Source organism: Podarcis melisellensis (genome assembly GCF_964234715.1).
Source record: "Podarcis melisellensis genome assembly, chromosome: 9".
Taxonomy (NCBI): Eukaryota; Metazoa; Chordata; class Lepidosauria; order Squamata; family Lacertidae; genus Podarcis; species Podarcis melisellensis.
Window position 1 is genome coordinate 14048653 of NC_138541.1, and position 21686 is coordinate 14070338.

Genomic DNA, 21686 nt, shown 5'->3' on the forward strand with positions numbered 1-21686 from the left:
GGACATCCCGTTTTTTATCGCGAGAGCATGGAAACCATTTTCATTGCCACAATCTCTTGTGATTTCCCCCCAAAAGCACCTTTTGGGGGAGCTGCAATCTTGCACAGCGCCCCAAAACACGCCATACCTAAAAAGTGCTTTGTGTGTGTGTGTTGCTCTTGCACTTAAAAAATGAGAAGATGGTATCCGGGAAGATTGCATCCTGGATTTTGGCTTCAGAGTGTTGGAGGGTATGGAATGTGTCCTTGAACTGAGATCATGCTTCTTGTTTGTCTGAATGGATGATAATGAGTATGGGTGTGTAGAAACCTGTCTTTTGCATGGCTGTACTCTCACAATGAACGTGGGTGGCGCTGTGGGTTAAACCACAGAGCCTAGGACTTGCCGATCAGAAGGTCAGCGGTTTGAATCCCCGCGATGGGGTGAGCTCCCGTTGTTCGGTCCCAGCTCCTGCCCACCTAGCAGTTTGAAAGCACATCAAAGTGGAAGTAGATAAATAGGTACCACTCTGGCGGGAAGGTAAACAGCATTTCCGTGCGCTGCTCTGGTTCAACAAAAGCTGCTTAGTCATGTTGGCCACATGACCTGGAAGCTGTATGCTGGTTCCCACATTATACATTTCAAGCAGTGTCATCTCGCCAATAAAGCGAGATGAGCGCCGCAGCCCCAGAGTCGGCCACGACTGGACCTAATGGTCAGGGGTACCTTTACCTTACTCTGACAATGATAAAAATGTTCTGGATGGCAGCAAAAAATGGCTGCCATGGACAGCACACACACAGAGAGAGTTGTGGCCCTTAAGCAGGAAAATGGTTTCTCATCCTTGTCTTCTGAGAGACCATTCTAAATCAGGTTGTTGCTTGTTAGTAGGTACTGTGCAGTGAGATCTGTGTGTATGTGTGGCAACACACGATAGTACACAGCCCGGGAATTGCTCACTTGTTCAGTTTCCTACCTGGTCATTTGCAGGTTAGAGGTAAACTTGGAGCACTGAGGAAAGAGGTTGGAAGAGTGGACAGCAGTGCCATTGACTTCATATTTAATTCATTTAGCAGAGCAGGATCATAAAGAGGAAGAAATGTCAAACGTCGAGATTGCTATAGCAACCTTCAATTTGCTGCCGTGTGGATTTACTGTCCATGTCTTACCTTTTATGCTGGTGCCCCCCCCCCCCCGATCTTCAAAAATAATGTGTGAGGTCTTAGATCACTGGGATTTTCAGACGCCCTCCAGGCTTTTCTCTGCTACTGAAAGAATTTCTCTATTTTCTGATAGAATCTGGGAAGTCTATCTAGAACTGGGAGCCAATTATCAGAGAGCTGCTAACTGCATTCCTTTCTGGAATTCACAGGTATCTAAATGGATTTGTCTGCCTGCTGTGGCCTTGTAAATTAAGATGACAAATTAAGGCTTCATCCACATTATACATTTCAAGCAGTGTCATTCAACTTCAGACAGCCCTGGCTTCCTGCAAAGAATCCTGGGAATTATAGGGTGCTGAGAGTTTTTAGGAGACCCCTTTTCCCCTCACAGAGCTACAATTCCCAGAGTGCTTTCACAGTCAGTCCCTCTTCCCAGGGAACTCTAGTTCTGTGAGGGGTATCCTCTCAGCACCCTTAACAGTACTTTCCCGTCTACAAGATGCCCCCATGTATAAGACACCCCCTATTTTGGGGGACTCAAATTTAAGCAAATGGCGGGGATTACCCAGAGTTGTTGTTTTTTAGGGGGAGGGTTGCCCAGAGTTGTTGATTTTTTTTGGGGGGGGGGTATTGCAAAGGACGACAATGGCGATCGCGCTCATCAACAAGCCCACCAATCGTCTGCATGCAACACAACAGGAGCCGCAAATCGCACACCCTATTGCCGCCGACGCAGCCAATCCGCAGCAGCCCTGGATGCATCCGTAAATCACTCGCAAAAACACTGCTGGCATTCTTCGCCTCACGTCTCTTACCAACCACCCTTGCCTCTGATGCACTATCCGTTTATAAGACGAGCCCCCCAATTTTGAGGTTCCTTTTCCAGAAAAAAACTTACCTAATACACAGAAAAATACGGTAACTCTTTTCACTTGTGCAAAAGCTTGTGCTAGACCAGAAAGCATGAGCTCTCCGGTTTTGCTTGCATTGCCCATGCTAGCTAGAAAGGATGGGAGTTGGGAGTTCAAAAACCTCTGGAGGGCACCAGGCTCTGCAGCCCTGTGCTACAGCTTCCACAAACTCTTTCAGAAGCATGAAAATTGCTTCCGATTACACCAGTGTGCAAAATCATCTCCTGGCACGGACACAAGTATTTGCAGAACAGTGTTAACCATTGTTTCCATTCTGCTCCTTGTGGGTCTTTGGATCTAGACATTTGCATAGAACTCTGTTGGTTCTTCATAGCGCATGGAGCCATAGATGTATATTAATACAGAGAGTAGAAGGAATAAATGGCACAGTAATGAATGTGGAGGGGTTGATTTGTGGCTTAAATATATTCTGGTTTCCTCCTTCATTCCTTGTCATTTGTTGAGCGTGTAACGTTAGATAGGAGATAATAAATTGGCCAGGTTATGTGGGGTATTTATAAACACAAGTATAAAGCAGGCAGAGAATACGGAACTGTTGAGAATATCCTTTTGACAACTTTTATTTTTTTAAACGTTGTTCAATTATCTTGGAAAGGAAGTTTAGTTAAGGCTTGAACCATGTCCAACAGTATAATTCTTTCTTTAAAAGTCTCTTTTTCCAGATAAACATGCTTTTACTTACAGATGAGAGGGCAGATCAAGTTGCTTGATACACAAATTGATCCCAGTTTTTTCTCTCATTCAGCTGGATGTGTTTAGCTGTTCTGTTTCAAAGAAAAATAGTCATAGGAAATGACCACTTTAGATTTCAGAGAAGAAAGAGAATTAGTCTAAGTTAAAGAGGGCCTGGATTTTTCAGCTAAGCAATCCTTACATTTCAATAGAGAATTTTCATCCTTTTCTGATATAAGAGAGGCATTTTTTTTTCAACTTGCCAGCTTGGCCTGTTCTTTTCCTGACTGGTTCTAAAAATCCAGGAGAAAAACTGAGGACCTGGCTTTTTTAAAAAATTTATGATGTACTGAGAGATGATTTAGCTTCATCTGGTCTAAGGTCAGATCTGGTCCTACCACTAGACAGAGTGTTCCAGTGGCCTCAGGCAGCAAAGAGGGCAGGGAAGGCTAGTGAGATGTTGCAGAACAGAACTGCATGTGCCACATGGTCTACACTGTGTTCCCTAAGCTAATCTGCTGCCCACAGGTGCTGTGGAAAACACTGTCCCATCAGCAGTGTCTAAGTAAAATTCGACAACAGTTTTAGTCGGTTTCTGGACATAGAATGGGAGAAAGTGCCATCTTGTCCTTTGACTCAGGCAGCGAAACATCTTGGGCCAGCCCCTTCTGAAGGAAGCAGTGATAAGGCCACTCTTGAAGAAGCCTTCTTTTGATGCCCATGATCTGGGATATTATAGGCCTGTGCCCTGTCTTCCATTCTTGGTTATAGTCATTGAACAGTGGTGGCTGAGCAGTCATTTCTGGATTAAACAGATTATCTAGATCAATTTCAGACCAGCTTTAGGGCAGGGTTCTGTACTGAGACAGCTTTGGTTGCCCCGTTGGAAAACCTACATTTAGGAGAGAGGTGGGAGAGTGTGACTCTACTGATTCTCCTGACTCCTGTGCATTTCAGTACCTTCAGCTTCTGAAGTGACTAGCAGTGCTGGGAGCATCACAGTCCTGTTGCTCCACTCCTGCCTTGCATGGAAGAACCAAAAGGTGGTTCAGGAAGGGAGCTGTTGTTTGCCTGTTTGGAAGTTCACTGGTGGAGCTAGCCCAGTGGAACTCATTCAGGGTTCTTTATGAGCACCACAATATCTTACAATTTTCCCTGGTTGACAATTTGCTTCCAAACTAAATTCATGGTCCCAGCGTAGGGTTGCCATATTTCAAAAAGTAAATACCAGGACCCGAACGTTGTTGAGCTGATGTGAGCCCAAGGTGTCTGAAGGAATGCCTCTTTTTCCCAACAGTTAAGATCTGAGTACGAAAAGTTTTTTTGCAGTCCCATCATCGGTTCGAGAGAGAAAGAAAATGAAAGTGACAAATGAATTAGGTTTTGGTAACAAAAAGACAGGATGGGATAATGAAAAAGAAAAATTGCAAACCCTAGAGGGTGGTCTGTTCCATATGACACTTCCTGAGAGTGAGACTTAACATGACAGTGGGAATTAACACATACCTGTGGGGTTTTCTGTGCATGTAAACTAGGTAGATAGGATAGGTGGTGCTGTGGACTAAACCACTAAGCTTTGCCAATCAGAAGGTCAGTGGTTTGAAACCCCACAACCGAGTGAGCTCCCATTGCTCTGTCCCAGGTCCTACCAACCTAGCAGTTTGAAAGTAGATAAATAGGTACTGCTGTTGCGGGAAGGTAAATGGTGTTTCCGTGCACTCTGGTTTCCTTCACAGTGTTCTGTTGCGCCAGAAGCGGTTTAGTCATGCTGGCCACATGACATGGAGAGCCGTCTGTGGACAAATGCTGGCTCCCTTGGTCTGAAAGTGAGATGAGCGCCACAACCCCATAGTTGCCTTTGACTGGACTTAATTGTCCAGGGGTCCTTTACCTTTAAAACTAGGTAAGGGGAACCTCAACCTAGGGGTCAAATACAGAACCCCCAAGTGTCCTGTTTTAAGCAGGACATCCTGGATTGATACAATTGATCCAGGATGTCCTGTTTTGGGTCCCATGCCCTGGCCGCGCCAGAGCATGGGACCAAAAGACACACGTTTTTGGTTCCATGATGTGGTGCAAGTCAGTTGGTTCACACCAGAGTATGGAACCCAAAAACAGAAGGAAAGCTTATCATGACCTGTGCATTGCCACTCTTCTTCCTCCTTCTGCTCCTCCCACTTCTAGCATGATATAAATGCTGCAGCAGACATCATAACTGAGCTGAGCCTCTGGACATCAATTTCCACTAATGGTCTGGGTGAATAGATGTATCCATACATACAAAAAGCCCACTAGAGTAAGGGCCACCCATGCTTCCAGGAGAAGGGATTTCTGCAGAAATAGTGCCTCACCTGCTTATCTTAGAGCCTGGGCTGGCTGATATAGCAAGATGTATTGGGGTCCCAAGTCATTCAAGGCTATATTTACTAATGTCGCCAACTTAAACTGGGCTTGGCAATGTTCAGACGACCAGTGTTGGCCCTGAAGAATCATTGCTGTACCATTCTGCATGGATGCACCAAGCTGGAACTCTAGTGGTCAGATTCTGCACTGGCTGCAGTTTTCAGACCGTCTTCAAGGGCACTCCTGCCACAGAGCATTTTGCCACAGAGAATTCTACATGAGGTTTCAAAAGCATGGATTTCTATGGCAAGGCTTTCTGGTCCAACATTGGTCATAGCTGGCAAACCAAGCTGGCAAACCAGGCATAGTTGGAAACATGCACCCCTTGCCACTGAAGCCACCTAGAGCCAGTGTGGTGTAGTGGTTAAGAGCGGTAGTCTCGTAATCTGGGGAACCGGGTTCGAGTCTCCGCTCCTCCACATGCAGCTGCTGGGTGACCTTGGGCCAGTCACACTTCTCTGAAGTCTCTCAGCCCCACTCACCTCACAGAGTGTTTGTTGTGGGGGAGGAAGGGAAAGGAGAATGTTAGCCGCTTTGAGACTCCTTAAAGGGAGTGAAAGGCGGGATATCAAATCCAAACTCTTCTTCTTCTTCTTCAGTGTCAATGGTGTATCTGGGGTTACTCATCCAATTGCCAGACACAAGAAGCAGCCACCAGCAGCACCTCCATCTCGTCAGGAGTCCATTTCATCCCACCCATCTGTTATATTGTTCCACAAAGGCCATGAACAGAAAGAGACCCATTTCAGTTCAGTTCCTTATTTAATACATAGTGAATATACACTCCTATTGCCCTCTTTTCTCATCCCTGAACCATCAGTCATCACTCTTTCCTTTCCACTGATTGCGTTGGTGGCTGTAAGGTTGGGCTTCCTGCTCCACCAACATTAATTCATTTGTCAGATCAGCTTCTGCAATGCCCTGAGCACTCAGTCTGAGCTCACAAGTGCCTCAGCTCTGAATGGAAGGTTTTATTGTGCAGGAGTGTGTGTGTAAGCCATAGGTTGCTGCCAAGAAGAAGCTTGCCATAAAACAGCCTGGCTCATTTAAGGAGAAAATTAGGCCTGCACCAGGGACCGGCACCACAACTCTGCTCTTTAGACTGATCTCTGAAGAACAGAGAGATCTGGAAAATATTATTTCCCTAATATTTCAGCACCGAGCTGCTATGATGAGGAAGCCCTCCACTACCTGCACAAAGATGCCTCTTCTCACATGTCATACAGATGTTTGTGTACTGTCCACATTGCATTTATAACCTGCCTTACCTTCAAGGATATTCAGGCAGTGTACATGCTTCTCCCCATCCACGCTATTTTCCTCGTATTGGTTATTAGACTGAGAGGCAGAGTGACTGGCCAAAGGACACCCATTGAGCTTCACTGGCTCAGCAGGGATCTGAACCTGGGTCTCCCCATTCCAGTACTATACAGTGGTACCTCGGGTTACAGACGCTTCAGGTTACATACACTTCAGGTTACAGACTCCGCTAACCCAGAAATATTACCTTGGGTTAAGAACTTTCCTTCAGGATGAGAACAGAAAGAAGTGTGCAGCGGCGATGCAGCAGCAGCAGGAGGCCCCATTAGCCAAAGTGGTGCTCGGAAATGTATGTTTCTGAGCACAATTTAAAGTGTTGGTGCTGACCTTTAAAGCCCTAAACAGCCCCGGTCCTGTATACCTGAAGGAGCGTCTCCACCCCCATCGTTCAGCCCAGACACTGAGGTCCAGCACCGAGGGCCTTCTGGTGGTTCCCTCACTGCGAGAAGCAAAGTACAGGGAACCAGGCAGAGGGCCTTCTTGGTAGTGGCACCCGCCCTGTGGAACGCCCTCCCATCAGATGTGAAGGAAATAAGCAGCTATCTTCTCTTTAAAAGACATCTGAAGGCAGCCCTTTTTAGGGAAGTTTTTAATATTTAATGCTGTATTGTTTTTAACACTTGACTGGAAGCTGCCCAGAGTGGCTGGGGAAACTCAGCCAGATGGTCGGGGTATAAATAATATATTATTATTATTATTATTATTATTATTATTATTATTATTATTATTATTAAAGTGGTTTTTCAGGTTAAGAACAGGCCTCCAGAACGAATTAAGTTCTTAACCTGAGATACCACTGTAGTATATTAGATGGTTCTGACAGATCAAGGACACATTGCAACCAGGCCCAAGCACTTAAGAGGGTGTGCTGCAGCATTGCTGAAGGGTGTGGCCTAGCGAGGGGCGTGGCCTGAGGAGGGGTGTGGCTTGTGTAGAGTTCCAAGGTCCAGATAGAGAGGGCATGAAGACTGCTTTTGGCCCCTGGGTCTGCGGTTCCCCACCCCTAAACTACCATGTGGATGGAAACAGGGCAATTGAAGAATTCCAGAGGTTTCACTGCTGCCAAGTCAACGAGTTAGATAAAACGGGATGAAAGTGCTTTTGTATCCAGCCCTGGGATTTCTTAGCAGGAACGTGTGCCAAAATGGGCTGAAATGAGCCAAAGAGAAACTGTGTGCTATATTAACACAGCTCTTCCATGCTAATAAGACATGTGAAAAGAAGATGACAAATTGCTCTGGCTGCGATGCGCAGAGATTCTGCACTGTAAATTATTAGTTAAATAAAAAGCCAGCTCGGTAATGCAAGCAAGGTTACATTAGACATATTCTTCACACTGTTTTGTTCATTTAATTATTTTATGTCAGCAGTGAGACCTCCAATCATCAATGCAGGGAATTTGCATTCAGAGGCTATATTACCAGCTGTGCACCTCTCAGTGGGCTGAATGAGCCACATGGATTAAAGATGCTGGGTTGGGATTTTGGTTTTTTGGTTTTAAAAATGGTAGGATGACAGAGTGAAGCTTTTCCGGGGTAAGACAGTCCTTTACTACACTGGATTTCTCAAGCTTTCATGTCAACTATTGAAACTTGTAGGCGGTAATAAGACTTGAATTGCTGGTGTTAGTAAATGGAAAGAAAATGCAGAGATGAGCTTGCCATTAGCTGGAACTTGGCCTGAGAAGCTGGTGAAAGTGAAGACAGGTAAAGGTAAAGGGACCCCTGACCATTAGGTCCAGTCGTGGCCGACTCTGGGGTTAATTCGTTCTGGAGGTCCATTCTTAACCTGAAACTGTTCTTAACCTGAAGCACCACTTTAGCTAATGGGGGACTCCTGCTGCTGCCGTGTCGCCGGAGCACAATTTCTGTTCTCATCCTGAAGCAAAGTTCTTAACCCGAGGTACTATTTCTGGGTTAGCAAAGTCTGCAACCTGAAGCGTATGTAACCTGAAGCGTATGTAACCTGAAGTGTATGTAACCCGAGGTACCACTGTATTGTATTTTTACTGGTGTTAGCCGCCCTGAGCCCGGCTCTGGCTGGGGAGGGTGGGGTATAAATAAATTATTATTATTATTATTATTATTATTATTACTGGAGCAGGTCCAGGAGGCTCCCATCCTTGGGCCCCCTGCTGGGTCATGGGTCCTTGGTAGATACCCCATTATGAAGAGAGAGGGAGAGAGAGAGAGAGAGAGATCTTATCTACCAGCTGCATGATTTGGGAAGAATGGGGGTGAAATGTCCATTTGGACTCTGTATCTGCTGAAATCTTCCTCAGCTAGCGTGAGCTGAGAACAGGAAATCTCTGGTATATAACGCATGGGCTCAGAGAAGGGTAGAACAGAGATGAAGATTGTGGGAGAATTTGGCTGGGGTGATGGAAACAGCAGCACACCATTGCCAGCAGCATTAACACAATTGAGGATCTCATAGGGTCTGACGGTCATGTACAAAGCACAGATCTTCGTTTTTATTTATTTGCTTTGCACAGATGTTCTGTAAAAGGTAGGGCTCATGACTAGGACATGTTTAAAAACCCACATGTCTTATTTTATCAAATCTCTGCGATTTTCAGTGCAAAGTCCAGTTTTAACTGATCTCTGGAGGAGGAGAGTACACTCAGGAAAAATAATAAAGAACAGCTTTTCCAAGCCATATTCACAGCAATTAGCTCTTGGGTGTTGTGTCTCATTCTGTGATTTTGGCTTCTCCAGTGCTGAAATGTTAGAGTTCAGCCAACACAATTGTTTCTTTCAGTATCCACGTTGCAGGCTGAAGACTCTTTTGCCATATGTTTGAAACCTGCATGAATTACAACTGATTTGATGGGGGCTTGCTGAATGTAGCTTTCTGCTTTTGAAGGCACAGATTTTATGAAGTGATGGGAAATGGATTTTTAGTGAAAATCTCTAGCATCATAAACATGGCAGCTTTTAGCCAATTACGTGGAAGCTAGGCCTCTTCACAGCTGTGACATTTCTCTTCCACTCTTCCCCACAAAGGAGGACAGGAATAGACTATCCAGAGGTCACCAAACGTTTGAGGCCCATGAGTACATCTGCTAACCAGAGACACTAAACTAAGAAACATGCACATACTGAAACCCTCTACACAAATGCATGGCACAACCACACACATGCTTCCCCACCCTCAACAACCAGGCTTGGGGAAAGCCTCCTATTATCACAGAATACACATTTTAATTTCAGTGGAGGTGGTGGTTGTGAACTACAACTCCCGTCATCCATGAGCATGGGCCTGTTAGAATTCCTGCTCCTGTTAGAATTCCTGCCCCATGATTGCAGTCATGGGATTGTCTATCAATCACATGACAGTATATGTTTTGACTCCACAGAATGGGAAGTGACGGAGACAGGATGTTTGTATTACTGTGTCCGTGAAGTGGGACTATTGTCCTTTGTTCTTTTTCTCTTTGCTGTCTGATGCTAGAGAGAGAGGGAGCCATGTTGCAGTGCTCCATGTGTGTTTATATGTAAATAAAGTAGATTAGCCAAAATGCTGAGTTGCTGAGGCCTGTCACGCATATGCTGCGAAGACTCTGCAAATCCCTAAGTGTGCCGGTGTCGGTTGGCATCGGTCACTGTGATGTTCGGGCTGCGGAAAGCTTTTGAAGCTCCCAAATGAAAGACCAGGAGGGAGAGAACATGCCAGTCAGGCATGTGTCTCTGCCAGGGTCCTACTCGAGTGTAGGCTGAGCTCCTGATAGGGCCTTTCTGCCTGGTGCTGATGGGAGTTGTAGTCCTAAACATATGGCGGGTACCAGATGGGGAGAGGCTAATATTTATATGCCTGTGACTGTGTATCTTGAGGATCATTGTCTCATTTTCATCTAAGGTACACTGCGAAGATGGTTTTAGCCCCCTTTTTGAATGTGTGAATATGCTTGATGCCATTTGTGATACGGGCAGCAGCCATTTTTAATTTGGATAATAGTTCCTGGCAATGTGCTGTTTCATATGAGTTATCTTCTGAGCACATTTTCCTGTTGCTGCGAACTAAGGCGTGCTTGACGATGAACAATGTGGCTCGCTAATTGCCATTTACCCCCAGAGAGAGACAGAAGCATATGGACTATTTTTCTTGTGGCATGACCTCTCCAGTGCTGAGACAGTGCAAAATGAGTTCAAAAGAAGTATGAAAACTTTAACATTAAATAGAACATGAATAGTGCAGGATGATAAGAGGTTTGCTGCAGAAGCTCTAGAAACTTAATGGAGTGATTTTAGCATCTCCTACAAAAGTGCTCCCGGCGCCTAATCTGCTGTAGGCGGGTTAACCAGACAAAAAATGTTCAAATGTGGTGTGTGACCCATAGAGTTCTCTAAGTGGGAAGTGCAACAAAAGGTTGCAGCACAGAATGCTCTTGCTCAGGGTTCCAGCCACTCCTTTCAGGAGACCCCATTCCATCTCCAAAACAGGTTTTCTGTTTTCTTTTCCTCTCCTCCAACTGTTTGTAGTTTATCTTATTTTTACCCTGGTGGCCTCACATTATAAGGCAGTTTAGAAATTTGTAAAGTAAACAGGTTAAAGAAGAATTGCAGACTGGTGTGGAAATATGGTAAACTGAAGACTAGAAAAATAAGGAACAGCGAGAACCCCAAATTTGTCTATTCTTAGAAGGAGATAGAGAAATAGTACAAGGGAAAGGGAAAGAAGGGGAAAGCATGTATGGCTTTTGCTTAGGTGATGTAAATTCATGAATGAACCTGACATAAAATTGAATGCATGCTGCTATTTCACTAGCGTTATCCAAGGTAACCTAGCAGATACTCCCACTTTTTAAGTACAAAGGAAAGTTTTTGTTCCTTGTGTTACTTTTCGGCCTGGTATTTCCAGGAAAACAAGTGATCATGCTTTCCTAGGAACGAGACTGAAATGTCAGCTACAAAGTAATAGCACTTACTAGCTGGCTCCCTCCAAGAATGACCCACATTTGCTTTTGAGGACTTTGGGCGGACTCCAAAATGCTTGAAGAGGAAGCAACAGCAACAACAAACTCATATCAGCACAGTGTTTGACTCTGTCAAGTGCTGGCTGTGCCAACCTTATCCAGCTTGTTTCAGAAGGTAAAAAGTACAGATTTTCATTTAACAATTAGCATACTTTATGGACCTCAAATCTAAGCATCTCACCAGGCTACCGTTGACATTTACAGCAGTCAGAACTTCTTGGGGGATATAATGGGAATAAGCTCTTAGTTACAGACTGTTTTTCCAGCTAATTATTTATATTACGGTAGCAACCAGATACTGCAGCAGTCATCTGAGTGTCTGGCATATTTAGGTAGCCTCTTTGTACATGCCACACATCCTCTCAGACTAATTTCTTATACTGAGCCTGGGTGGGATTTTGGTTTTAAACTAGAGACGTTTAGAGGTCAGGGTCACTGGTGCTCAATCCAAGACCTGCAGTCTAGCGGCGAATTAATACCTGCATTGGCAGAAAAATGCAGGGGCCCTGTTTGAGCTGCTCATCTTTTTTCTTGTTGCTTTTAAGCATTTTTATACCCTCCAACATTTCTCTGATGAAAATAGAGATGTCCTATTCCATACCCTTCCACATTTCTCCAGTGGAAATAGGGATGTCCTAAGGAAAAGTGGGGGACGTGGGTGGCACTGTGGGTTAAACCACAGAGCCTAGGACTTGTCGATCAGAAGGTTGGCGGTTCGAATCCCAGCGATGGGGTGAGCTCTCGTTGTTCGGTCCCTGCTCCTGCCAACCTAGCAGTTCAAAAGCACGTCAAAGTGCAAGGAAATAAATAGGTACCGCTCCAGTGGGAAGGTAAACGGCGTTTCCGTGTGCTGCTCTGGTTCACCAGAAGAGGCTTAGTCATGCTGGCCACATGACCCGGACGCTGTACGCCGGCTCCCTCGGCCAATAAAGCAAGATGAACGCCGCAACCCCAGAGTCGGTCATGATGACCTAATAGTCAGGGGTCCCTTTACCTTTAAGGAAAAGTGGGACATTCTGGGATCAAATCAGAAACTGGCTTCTGTAAATACAGGACTGTCTCTGGAAAACAGGGACACTTGGAAGGTCTGGCTTTTTAATTGAGGGAAGCCTGCAGGGGGCAGCTTTCCCAGGTTTGAGAAAGACACCTGTTGAAACTCTTGGGATCTACTGTCAGTTGGTGTAGATAAGACATTTCTGAACTAGATGGATCAGTGGTCTGGTTTGGTATAAAGCAGTTTTCCAAGTGCCAATGTGAAATGCATTTAGCACAACAGGACTGCTGCCTCCCAGGTATACAAGAAGACACGTGCATTCATGTTCTAAGTAGTGATAAGCTGCAGAGCTGCAGGGGCCGCTTCTTTTGACGCCCCCATTACAACCCGCTTGTCAGACTCCCCCTGCGATCGGCAGTCGGAAGCATGACCTCTGGAAAGTGTATTGCCGTGCCTGATAATTAAAGCTTTCAGTGCTCCCACATTGTTCCCAGGAGTGAGGTTTTGCCAGGGGCAGCACTCGTCGTGAGGATGACACTAATTTGGTGCTTAATGCAGGCAACAACCATCGCATTTCCTTCCCTCCCCAGCAGCCAAAAGTCTCACAGAGCCTGTTTCTTTTCTTTCTTTTTCTTTTTCTTTTTGGTTCGTATCAGGTTTTCTGCCTCATGACAGTGAGCTCATTTCTCTCTCTCCCTTGTTTTAAATAGGAAAATAAACGCATTTATCTCTCCTCTGGGATCTTTAAAAAGCAGTAGCTCCAATTAGCTTTCGTTATTTGCAATGGTAGAGGAGAGAGGGTCAAGCAGTGTCAGGTCAAGATCTCACCTGCTTTACTTTCCTTTTCCCTAATGCATAACATCAGTGAGGGAGGCACTGCAGGGAGGCAGAAAGAAAAGGCAGCTCTCTGCCCCGAGGAACTTACAATCTGAACGGATGTCAATAAACTTGGATGGCTTTAAGAGAGGATTGGACACATTTATGGAGGACAAAGCTATCAGTGGCTACTGGTCATGATGGCTCTGTTCTGCCTCCAATTTCTGGGGGCAATATGCTTTTGAACGGCAATTTGCTTGGAATCACAGGTAGGGAGAGTGCTGTTGCACCCAGGTGCTGCTTGCCAGCTTGCCATGGCCATCTTTTTGGCCACTCTGGGAAGATGATGCTGGACCAGGTGGGCCATTGGCCTTGATCCATCAAGCTCATCTTAAGTTTGCAGACAGGGTGGAGAGAAGTGAAGAGAAGGAGGAAAGGTAGCAAAGGATGGGTGGAAGGAAATGCAGGTACCTCTTTAAAGCTCTTTAAAGTGGTCCTGACTGCAGATCATCAAGTATATAGCACATAGCTGTCAACGTTTTCCCCTTTTTAAGGGAAATTCCCTTATTCCGAATAGGATTCCTCGCAAGGAAAGGGAAAAGTTGACAGCTATGATATAGCAGTGAAGGGCAGGGTCAAAGGAGCAGCCAATGTGATATTTGTGCCTTTGTGAACTTAGCCTACATATCTACAAGTGTAGCCTCATTTCAGATATGGCAACAAATTTGTGATGGTTGGCGTGGAGACTGCTGCCATGATGGTGGTTCAAAGGATCTCTCCAAACTTGGTGAATGGGCATTAAAATGGCAAATGAGGAGTTTGTTTGTTTGCTCTTTTTGTTTCATTCCTTGCTTTGTTTCACTCTATTTTTCTTTTCTTGTTTGGCTATACATCTTATTAGAATGTATGTGTGTCCTATAAGGAAACTGGCTTTCTAAATTTGATTCTGGAAATTGGCAGAATCTGAGCTTTCCATAGATGTTTTGCTAAGTTTTTGCCCTGTTTCCTTCTGTTGGAAACATCTGTGACACAGCTCTGGCAGAAGCTGAATCTAAATTGTTCTGTTTCAGCAAGACTTTGATGTCTTGGAAACATTATTTTGATCCTGCCTATGGACCTTTTCCCCAAAGCCAATAAAAGTCAATAAATAGATGTCTTTCCATGGTGGCATATTTCCCCCTTTATTGAACTAGTTCCAAAGTATTACGGCTCCATACAGAAGTGAATAAATACAGACCTTAGAAGTCACTTTGTGTGCATTTAAAACCCTTTCATTCCAGAAGCAAAGCAACTACCCATTCCATGATGAAAAGATAGCTTTTGTTTGAGTCAAGCTGTATAGACAATTGGCTACTATGTACAGAAGTGCTTTCAGTATTCCTTTATTGCTTTTAAGGGAATGTAATTGGTTTGGATTGAAAGAAATCTGATGCAATCAAATGCTTGGAGGAGCAGAAAATTCTTCTAGCAAAGTGGTAGCATAGCCACTGTGTTACCCTGCAGATGATGTTGGATTCCAGTACCCATAAGCCCCAGACAACATGGCCAGTGGACAGGGATGACAGGAGCTGTAGTCCAAGAACATATGGAGGACTGCAGGTTTCCCCCTGGGACAGGAGCAAACTACCAGTAAACCACACTGAGCAAGTTGAAGTTAAGTCTTTATTAGCAAAAACAGGGTCTACACAGGAGTATCGGGCCTAATGAGCACAGCAACTCATCCTTGGTAGGTCTTGCCCCCATAAAGCAGTTGCTGAGACTGAAGGTCTCCTCATCTCCACAGCTGCATACATCCCCTCCTCTGCAGGGTTTCCCCCAAGCAATTGGAGACTGTGCCTGCATGAAGCTGACTTCTCCACTGCTCTCTTCATACCTCTCCTGGTTCTGGGACACTAGGGGGAGAGGAGCTTGCAGCAGGAGGGAGAGACACCCATGGCTCTTCACCAGCCAGACTCATCTCTGCCCCTGGGCCTGCTTGCTCTCCTGCTTCAGCTTCTTACTCTGAGTCTGGACTTCTCTCTGCCACAGACTCTCCCCTCTCACTAAGCCCTGTTACCTCTTCAGCTTCCAACACCTCTTCCCAATCTGCTCCCTCTGATCACTCATCATCGTCCCACCACCATTCCCCTGGCTGTGAGTCTTCTACCCTTAGGGGTTCCCCAGCTGGTTCCTCCCACTATTCCTCTGTGTCCAGCCAGTCTGTGACACCCAGGCCTGCTCTGTTGTTGTTGTTTAGTTGTTTAGTCGTTAAGTCGTGTCCGACTCTTCGTGACCCCATGGACCAGAGCATGCCAGGCACTCCTGTCTTCCACTGCCTCAAGCAGTTTGGTCAAACTGATTCTGGTAGCTTCAAGAACACTGTCCAACCATCTCGTCGTCCCCTTCTCCTTGTGCCCTCCATCTTGCCCAACATCAGGGTCTTTTCCAAGGAGTCTTCTCTTCTCATGAGGTGGCCAAAGTCTTGGAGCCTCAGCTTCAGGACCTGTCCTTCCAGTGAGCACTCAGGTCTGATTTCCTTCAGAATGGAGAGGTTTGATCTTCTTGCAGTCCATGGGACTCTCAAGAGTCTCCTCCAGCACCATAATTCAAAAGCATCAATTCTTCGGCGACCAGCCTTCTTTATGGTCCAGCTCTCACTTCCATACATCACTACTGGGAAAACCATAGCTTTAACAATACGGACCTTTGGTGGCAAGGTGATGTCTCTGCTTTTTAGGATGCTGTCTAGGATGCTGTCTAGGTTTGTCATTGCTCAGGCCTGCTCTAGCACATGCTTATGCATAAGGGGAAGAACACCTTCAGAATTAGTTTCACTGCTCTCATGCAACACTCAAACCTGAAGTATAAATCAGCCGTTGCAATCGAATGTGTTTAAATCAGGAGCTTAACTTGTATTAGGACATTATTTATTGTGAAAGCCGATACTGGGGTGTGGGTGGGTGGGTGTAGAGGTTTTATATAGTTTCAAAGACTACCTTCACCAGTCTCATTAGAAAGAATATCTGATGGCTTATCCTTTAGAAGATATAATCAAATTAAAGTTCTTGGAACATGCAGGTCTTCGCCATGCTTCATTGGGGCCCAAACTTTCAATATTTCCTTGCAATGCATCAAAGTAATTGCTAGAATTTTACAAATGTTTGTGAAACATTTGGTTTGGTTTAGGAAATGTTTTCAAAAGTAATAGATAACTTAGCCATGGTGAAGATGATGAAATCAGATAAACCAGGCACAAGACTAGTGGGGTGAAATAATTAGTGGCTGCTGCCACTATATAGTGGTACTTAACGGGACTAAATAATATTGACCAGCTGTTCATGTTTTTGAATGCAGAACATTATTTACCGTATTTTTCGCTATATAGGACACACTCGACCATAGGAGGCACCTTGTTTTAGAGGGGGAGAACAAGAGAAAAAAATTCTCCCCCTCTCTGCTCAGCACCCCTTCAGCGAAGCGGCAGAAGAAATGGAGCCCCTTCCATTTCTCCTCCCACTTCGCTGAAGGGGCGCTGCACAGCTCTCCCTCTCTGCTGAAGCCGGGAGAGTCTTGCTCTCCCGGCTTCAGCAAAAGGAACCTGAAGCCTTTGGAGCACAGCGCGAGTTCCCACTGCGCTCCAAAGGCTTCAGGGATAGCCGCCTGAAGCACCGACCCCTCTCGCTCTCCAGGCTTCAGCGAAAGCAATGCAAAGCCTCAGGAGCACGGAAGGAGCACTCCCTCTCTGCTTCGGAGGCTTCGCATTGCTATCGCTGAAGCCAAGGAGCCTGCCTTCGCGCCATAGGACGCACACACATTTCTCCTTAAGTTTTGGAGGGTGAAAAGTGTGTCCTATAGAGCGAAAAATACGGTACGTATTAGGCTGTTGAAATAATTTTACAGTTTATTACGTTTCACTTTCACAAAATTCCCTAACCAAGGATAGGGAACCTCTGGCCTTCCAGATTCCCATCAACCTTGACAATCAGTCATGATGACTGATGGGAGTTGGAGTCCAGGAACGTCTGGAGAACCACCGGTTCTGCATCCCTGGTATTAAGTCTCATCCCCAAACCTGCAGTAAAGTTTTCTGCCTAGATAAGATTTCTAACTGAGGAAACAACATCCACCCATAAGTCACTGAACAACTTAATTTCCTGCCTCAAAACCTATCTCTTGCTGCTTCCCAGCTTAAATATATACACATGTATTTTGCAAGTATAAATGGATGCCCTTAATTTTAACAATTCACAGCTACAAAATACGTGAATTATTAAAGCGAAGGGCATTCAACTTTTTTTTTGCCAGCCTTGCTTTCCCTATGCTTTTGCAGCAGTCAAAACCTTTATTAAGGCAAAGAGACTAGATAGCTTAGCATCTTAGCATAGTCACAAATGGGACGGGGAGTTTAAATATGCACTGTCTTCTGCTGCTCCTACAAGGGTCAGTTTCTGGAACTTTGGGGGACACCGTTTCTGCAGCTTGATTTCTTTTCAGGTCCATGCAAGCTAAAATCAAAATCAAAGCCAAATCTTTTATTGTTGTTGTTCAGCTTCTTAAGCAGCAATGAAGCATTTGTCCTTGATGTGTGTCCAGGTGATCATAGGCCAAAGATGCAAAAGCAGCCAAGAAGATTCATGTCCTATCTGGGGACTTTGAATTTTGACACACACACCAAAAAAGTCCATTACACATCTGAATTGTGTCTGGTTTCATTTCCACCCTCAGCCTCTTAATTTAGTCTGGCTTCCTGAACTAAAAGTATTTCACAGATGTTTGCTGCGTGCTCCCAGGCGTCCCAGCATTTGTTTCCGCCCTCTGTGAAAGCTTCCCTCAACATACACAGGAGTCTATTGTGCATAGGCCTGCCAAGGCTACTGTGTTGTCCCCTCCATTTCCATGGGTATGGAGGGGTGCTCTCTCAATATCTCTCTCTCTCTCTCTCTCTCTCTCTCTCTCTCTCTCTCTCTCTCTCTCTCATATGTCACATGACCTTCCAGCTTCCCATCCAAGAAGCAGCAGGAGTTAGTGCAAGTTCAAAAACCTTGTTTCTTCAAGAACAGACAGACATTATACATCACACCAAGAAAAGAGAGGGAATGCATTTAAAGACGCTGTGGAATGGCATAAAAATGTATTATGTATAAATAAACTTTTAGGGGAATAAATATTAGAATTCAGTAGAAGTAGACAGGGGAGACTGCAATGAAGTGGCCTGTGTGTCTGCATAGCGATGATGATGATGATGTTGTTGATGATGATCATTTTCATTACTACGATTAAAATGTATAGACCACTTCACAGCATAAACCCATCAAAGTGGTAAAATACAGAAACAGAAAAACAATCCAACAAACCCTAAAACAATAAAACCATCCATTCAAACTCGAAAAAATAACAAGACGATTGTGGATGGGCAACTTCATCACCCACATTCTGCTTTTTTGTGGTTCCTTATAAACTCAACTTGATTGGTGAGCCATTCAAAGAGAGGGCTGTTCTCGGCAAAGAAGGATACATGGCCACCCTAAGAGAGAAACCTTGCAGCTTGGACTTAGGGCGCAGACCATAGCTGCCAAGGTTTTCCCTTTTTAAAGGGAAATTCCCTTATTCCGAATAGGATTCCTCACAAGAAAAGGGAAAAGTTGGCAGCTATGGCACAGACAAGCACACCTAAGCTTGCTCTAATTGTAAGAGATCAAGGATGCCAAGCAATCCTCAAGAAGGACCACGGGCTTTGCTGAAAAATAAACACATATTCAACTAACCATTGCCTCCTTTTTAAAAAGAAGAAGAAGAAAGAATCAGCCTTAGCCATCTGTTTCATAGCACCTTTGAAGGTGCACATGAGTCTCCTTCCCCAATTTGAAATAAAATAATTATATGATCTGGACAGGCCTAAGGAAATGTTGACCTCTGGTCTTCATTTGATTTCTTTATTCCCATTTTTATTAATTAAACGTTGTTATGTGGCTTTCATTATTTTTTTGCAAGCAGCCTTGTGGTATCCAGTAACTGGCATTCAGAAGCATTGCTTTCTCCAACGGTGGAGGCAGAGCATAGCCATTATGGCCATTGATAGCCCGGTTGGCTATTAATTTGTCTAATCCTCTTTTAAAGACATACAAGCTGGGGGCCACCCCTGCCTTCTGGGGGAGCAAGGTCCGTTGTTTAGCTTTGCACTGTGTTGAAGAAGTCCTTTCTTTTATCTTTCCTGAATCTTCCAACAAGATGTGTTGTTGCTGTTTGTTAACAAGTGATTGGAGATTAGCTAATAAAGCTTCTTTCCCACCTCCCCTCCTTCTTCCCTAACTAGGAGAGTCTGCCAGCCTCATTATGGAAGAGCACAATGGCTCTGCAGAGAGTCCCCAGCTGAACCAAGGACGGCATGTTGCCATTAAGTGTGGGTGGCTGAGGAAGCAAGGAGGCTTTGTGAAGACTTGGCACACGCGCTGGTTCGTTCTTAAAGGGGAGCAGCTCTATTACTTCAAAGATGAGGACGAAACCAAACCCTTGGTAAGTACAAAGCAAGAGGGTGCAAGGTGAGGTAGATGGGTGGGCAATAAGGGACTGTGGCGTTTGCCCTCCTATGTGTGTGACATCATACTGGGTTCATAGGGAAAGGGTTAACTAATTGTAAAATGACTAACCAATGGGAACCCAGAGGGCAGAGTTAACTTGTATAAGGTATAAGCACAGAGGTTAGTTAGAAGGAGTTAGAGTTGTTGAGAAGTCAGTCTGGAGTTAGAAGAGACGGAGAAGATAAGTCTGTGGCTTGGGCTAGTCTGGTGTGAGAGAGTGAGAGAATATGTTAAGAGGAGTCAGTCAAAGAGTTGAGATAATCAGTCAGAAGGTATTAGGAAGGTATAGGCCGGTAAAGAAGCTAAAGTTAAGATACTGACAGGAAGATTATCTGAGAAACCATAAACTTGTTAATGTTTGTAAAATAAACTTCTTGTTTTTTTGTTTCACTTTTAACAACTGACTGGACTCAGTGTTTTACCAGAGAATAACTGGTTGATGTCAGTGGGGAAGCGAGCACAGTGGTGGAACAGGGATCAATAGACCATTAAACGTCCAGGGACCCTGTGTGAGCATCACAGGGACCAACAGGAAAGGGGCGGAAACTTGTTTGAGCTGTTATATGCTCCAAGCACAGGTATGGCTACCAACCTGATTGTGATGTGAAAGCATTTGGCTTTGTAAGAGAGAGGGAGCTGACCCACCCTCTCCTTTGGTCCAGCCCACCTAGAGCAATTTGGTATGGAATTCCATTAGAGAAGGATTTTGGGAGTCTGTCACAGAGAGCTTCTGTGCCAATGTCCAGCGTAAGATTTATAATTTTACAGTCATACCTCTTGTTATGTTTGCTTCAGGTTAAATCTTTTCAGGTTGCATCTCGCAGCAACCTGGAAGTACCGGAACGGGTTATTTCTGGGTTTTGTCGCTCGTGCATGCACAGATTCTCAAAATGACGTCACGCGCATGCGCAGAAGCAGCAAATTGTGACCCGCGCATGCCCAGATGCGGGTTGCGTTCTGCTCATGTTGCGAATGGGGCTCCGGAACAGAACGGATCCCTTTCACAACCAGAGGTACCACTGTACATCTTCATCATAAAACTCCAAAATCTTCTACCACTGTGGGCAGTGGTCTCAAGTCAAAGAAGCAAGAAAGGAAAAAGAAAATGTAGAAATTTTTTATGAGTGGGGGTGGTGTGGTTATGTGTTGCTTCCTAAATAATAGTGAGAAGGAAGTTGGGCATTTATTTTTTAGTGCAAAGTGTAGATTTCAGAGAAGTTCAAGAAGGAGATGAAGGAGTCCTGATTCTTTGCTAACTGGTCTGGAAGGTTGGATGTCTCCCCCATTCTCCAGCAACCATTGCCTTAATGCAGGGGCAGATTTGGTGTAACATTACATCTCTAGGTCTCCAGGGAGATCAGACGTCTGCAATGTGTTTCGATGACCAAAAAAACAGATAAAGATATTTAGCCACTAACTTGGTGAGCTCCTGATTATTCCCCAATAACAGAAAAGGTATGACCTTTAATTCTGGTTTCCATTTGCTGATGGAGATAACATATAGTTTACATTTAAGAACCAAGGTTTGATGATGATGATAATGTGGTGCCTTGAGCAAGGACAAAGTTTGGTACTCCCTAACTTTGAGTAGGTACCTGTATAAATATTGATATTATTATTATTATTATTATTATTATTATTATTATTATTATTATTATTATTATTTTGTGCCCCCTTGCCTCTGTGCTGTGGAGCCACCTGTATTGCTCTAAATCCGGGGCTGCTTAATGCTTTACAAGCTGTTCTATGATGAAAAAGCCAGGCATCAGTGTTCTTCAATCAAGTACAGGGAGCCTGTGGCCCTCCACATGCTGGACTCCAGCTCCAGTCAGCCCCAGCCAGCATGACCAATAACCAGGGATGATGGGAACTGTC

At 44.8% G+C, this 21686-nt stretch overlaps 1 protein-coding gene across 3 annotated transcripts in view; it reads left to right on the top strand.

Moving 5' to 3' along the window:
• Positions 1-21686, top strand: part of ARHGAP24 (Rho GTPase activating protein 24) — a 361105-nt gene that overhangs the window by 78304 nt on the left and 261115 nt on the right. For all 3 annotated transcript variants that reach the window (XM_081924955.1, XM_081924956.1, XM_081924957.1), the window contains exon 2: positions 19547-19746. In XM_081924955.1, coding sequence (XP_081781081.1) covers positions 19547-19746 — 200 coding nt within the window. The remainder of the gene's footprint in view (positions 1-19546; positions 19747-21686) is intronic.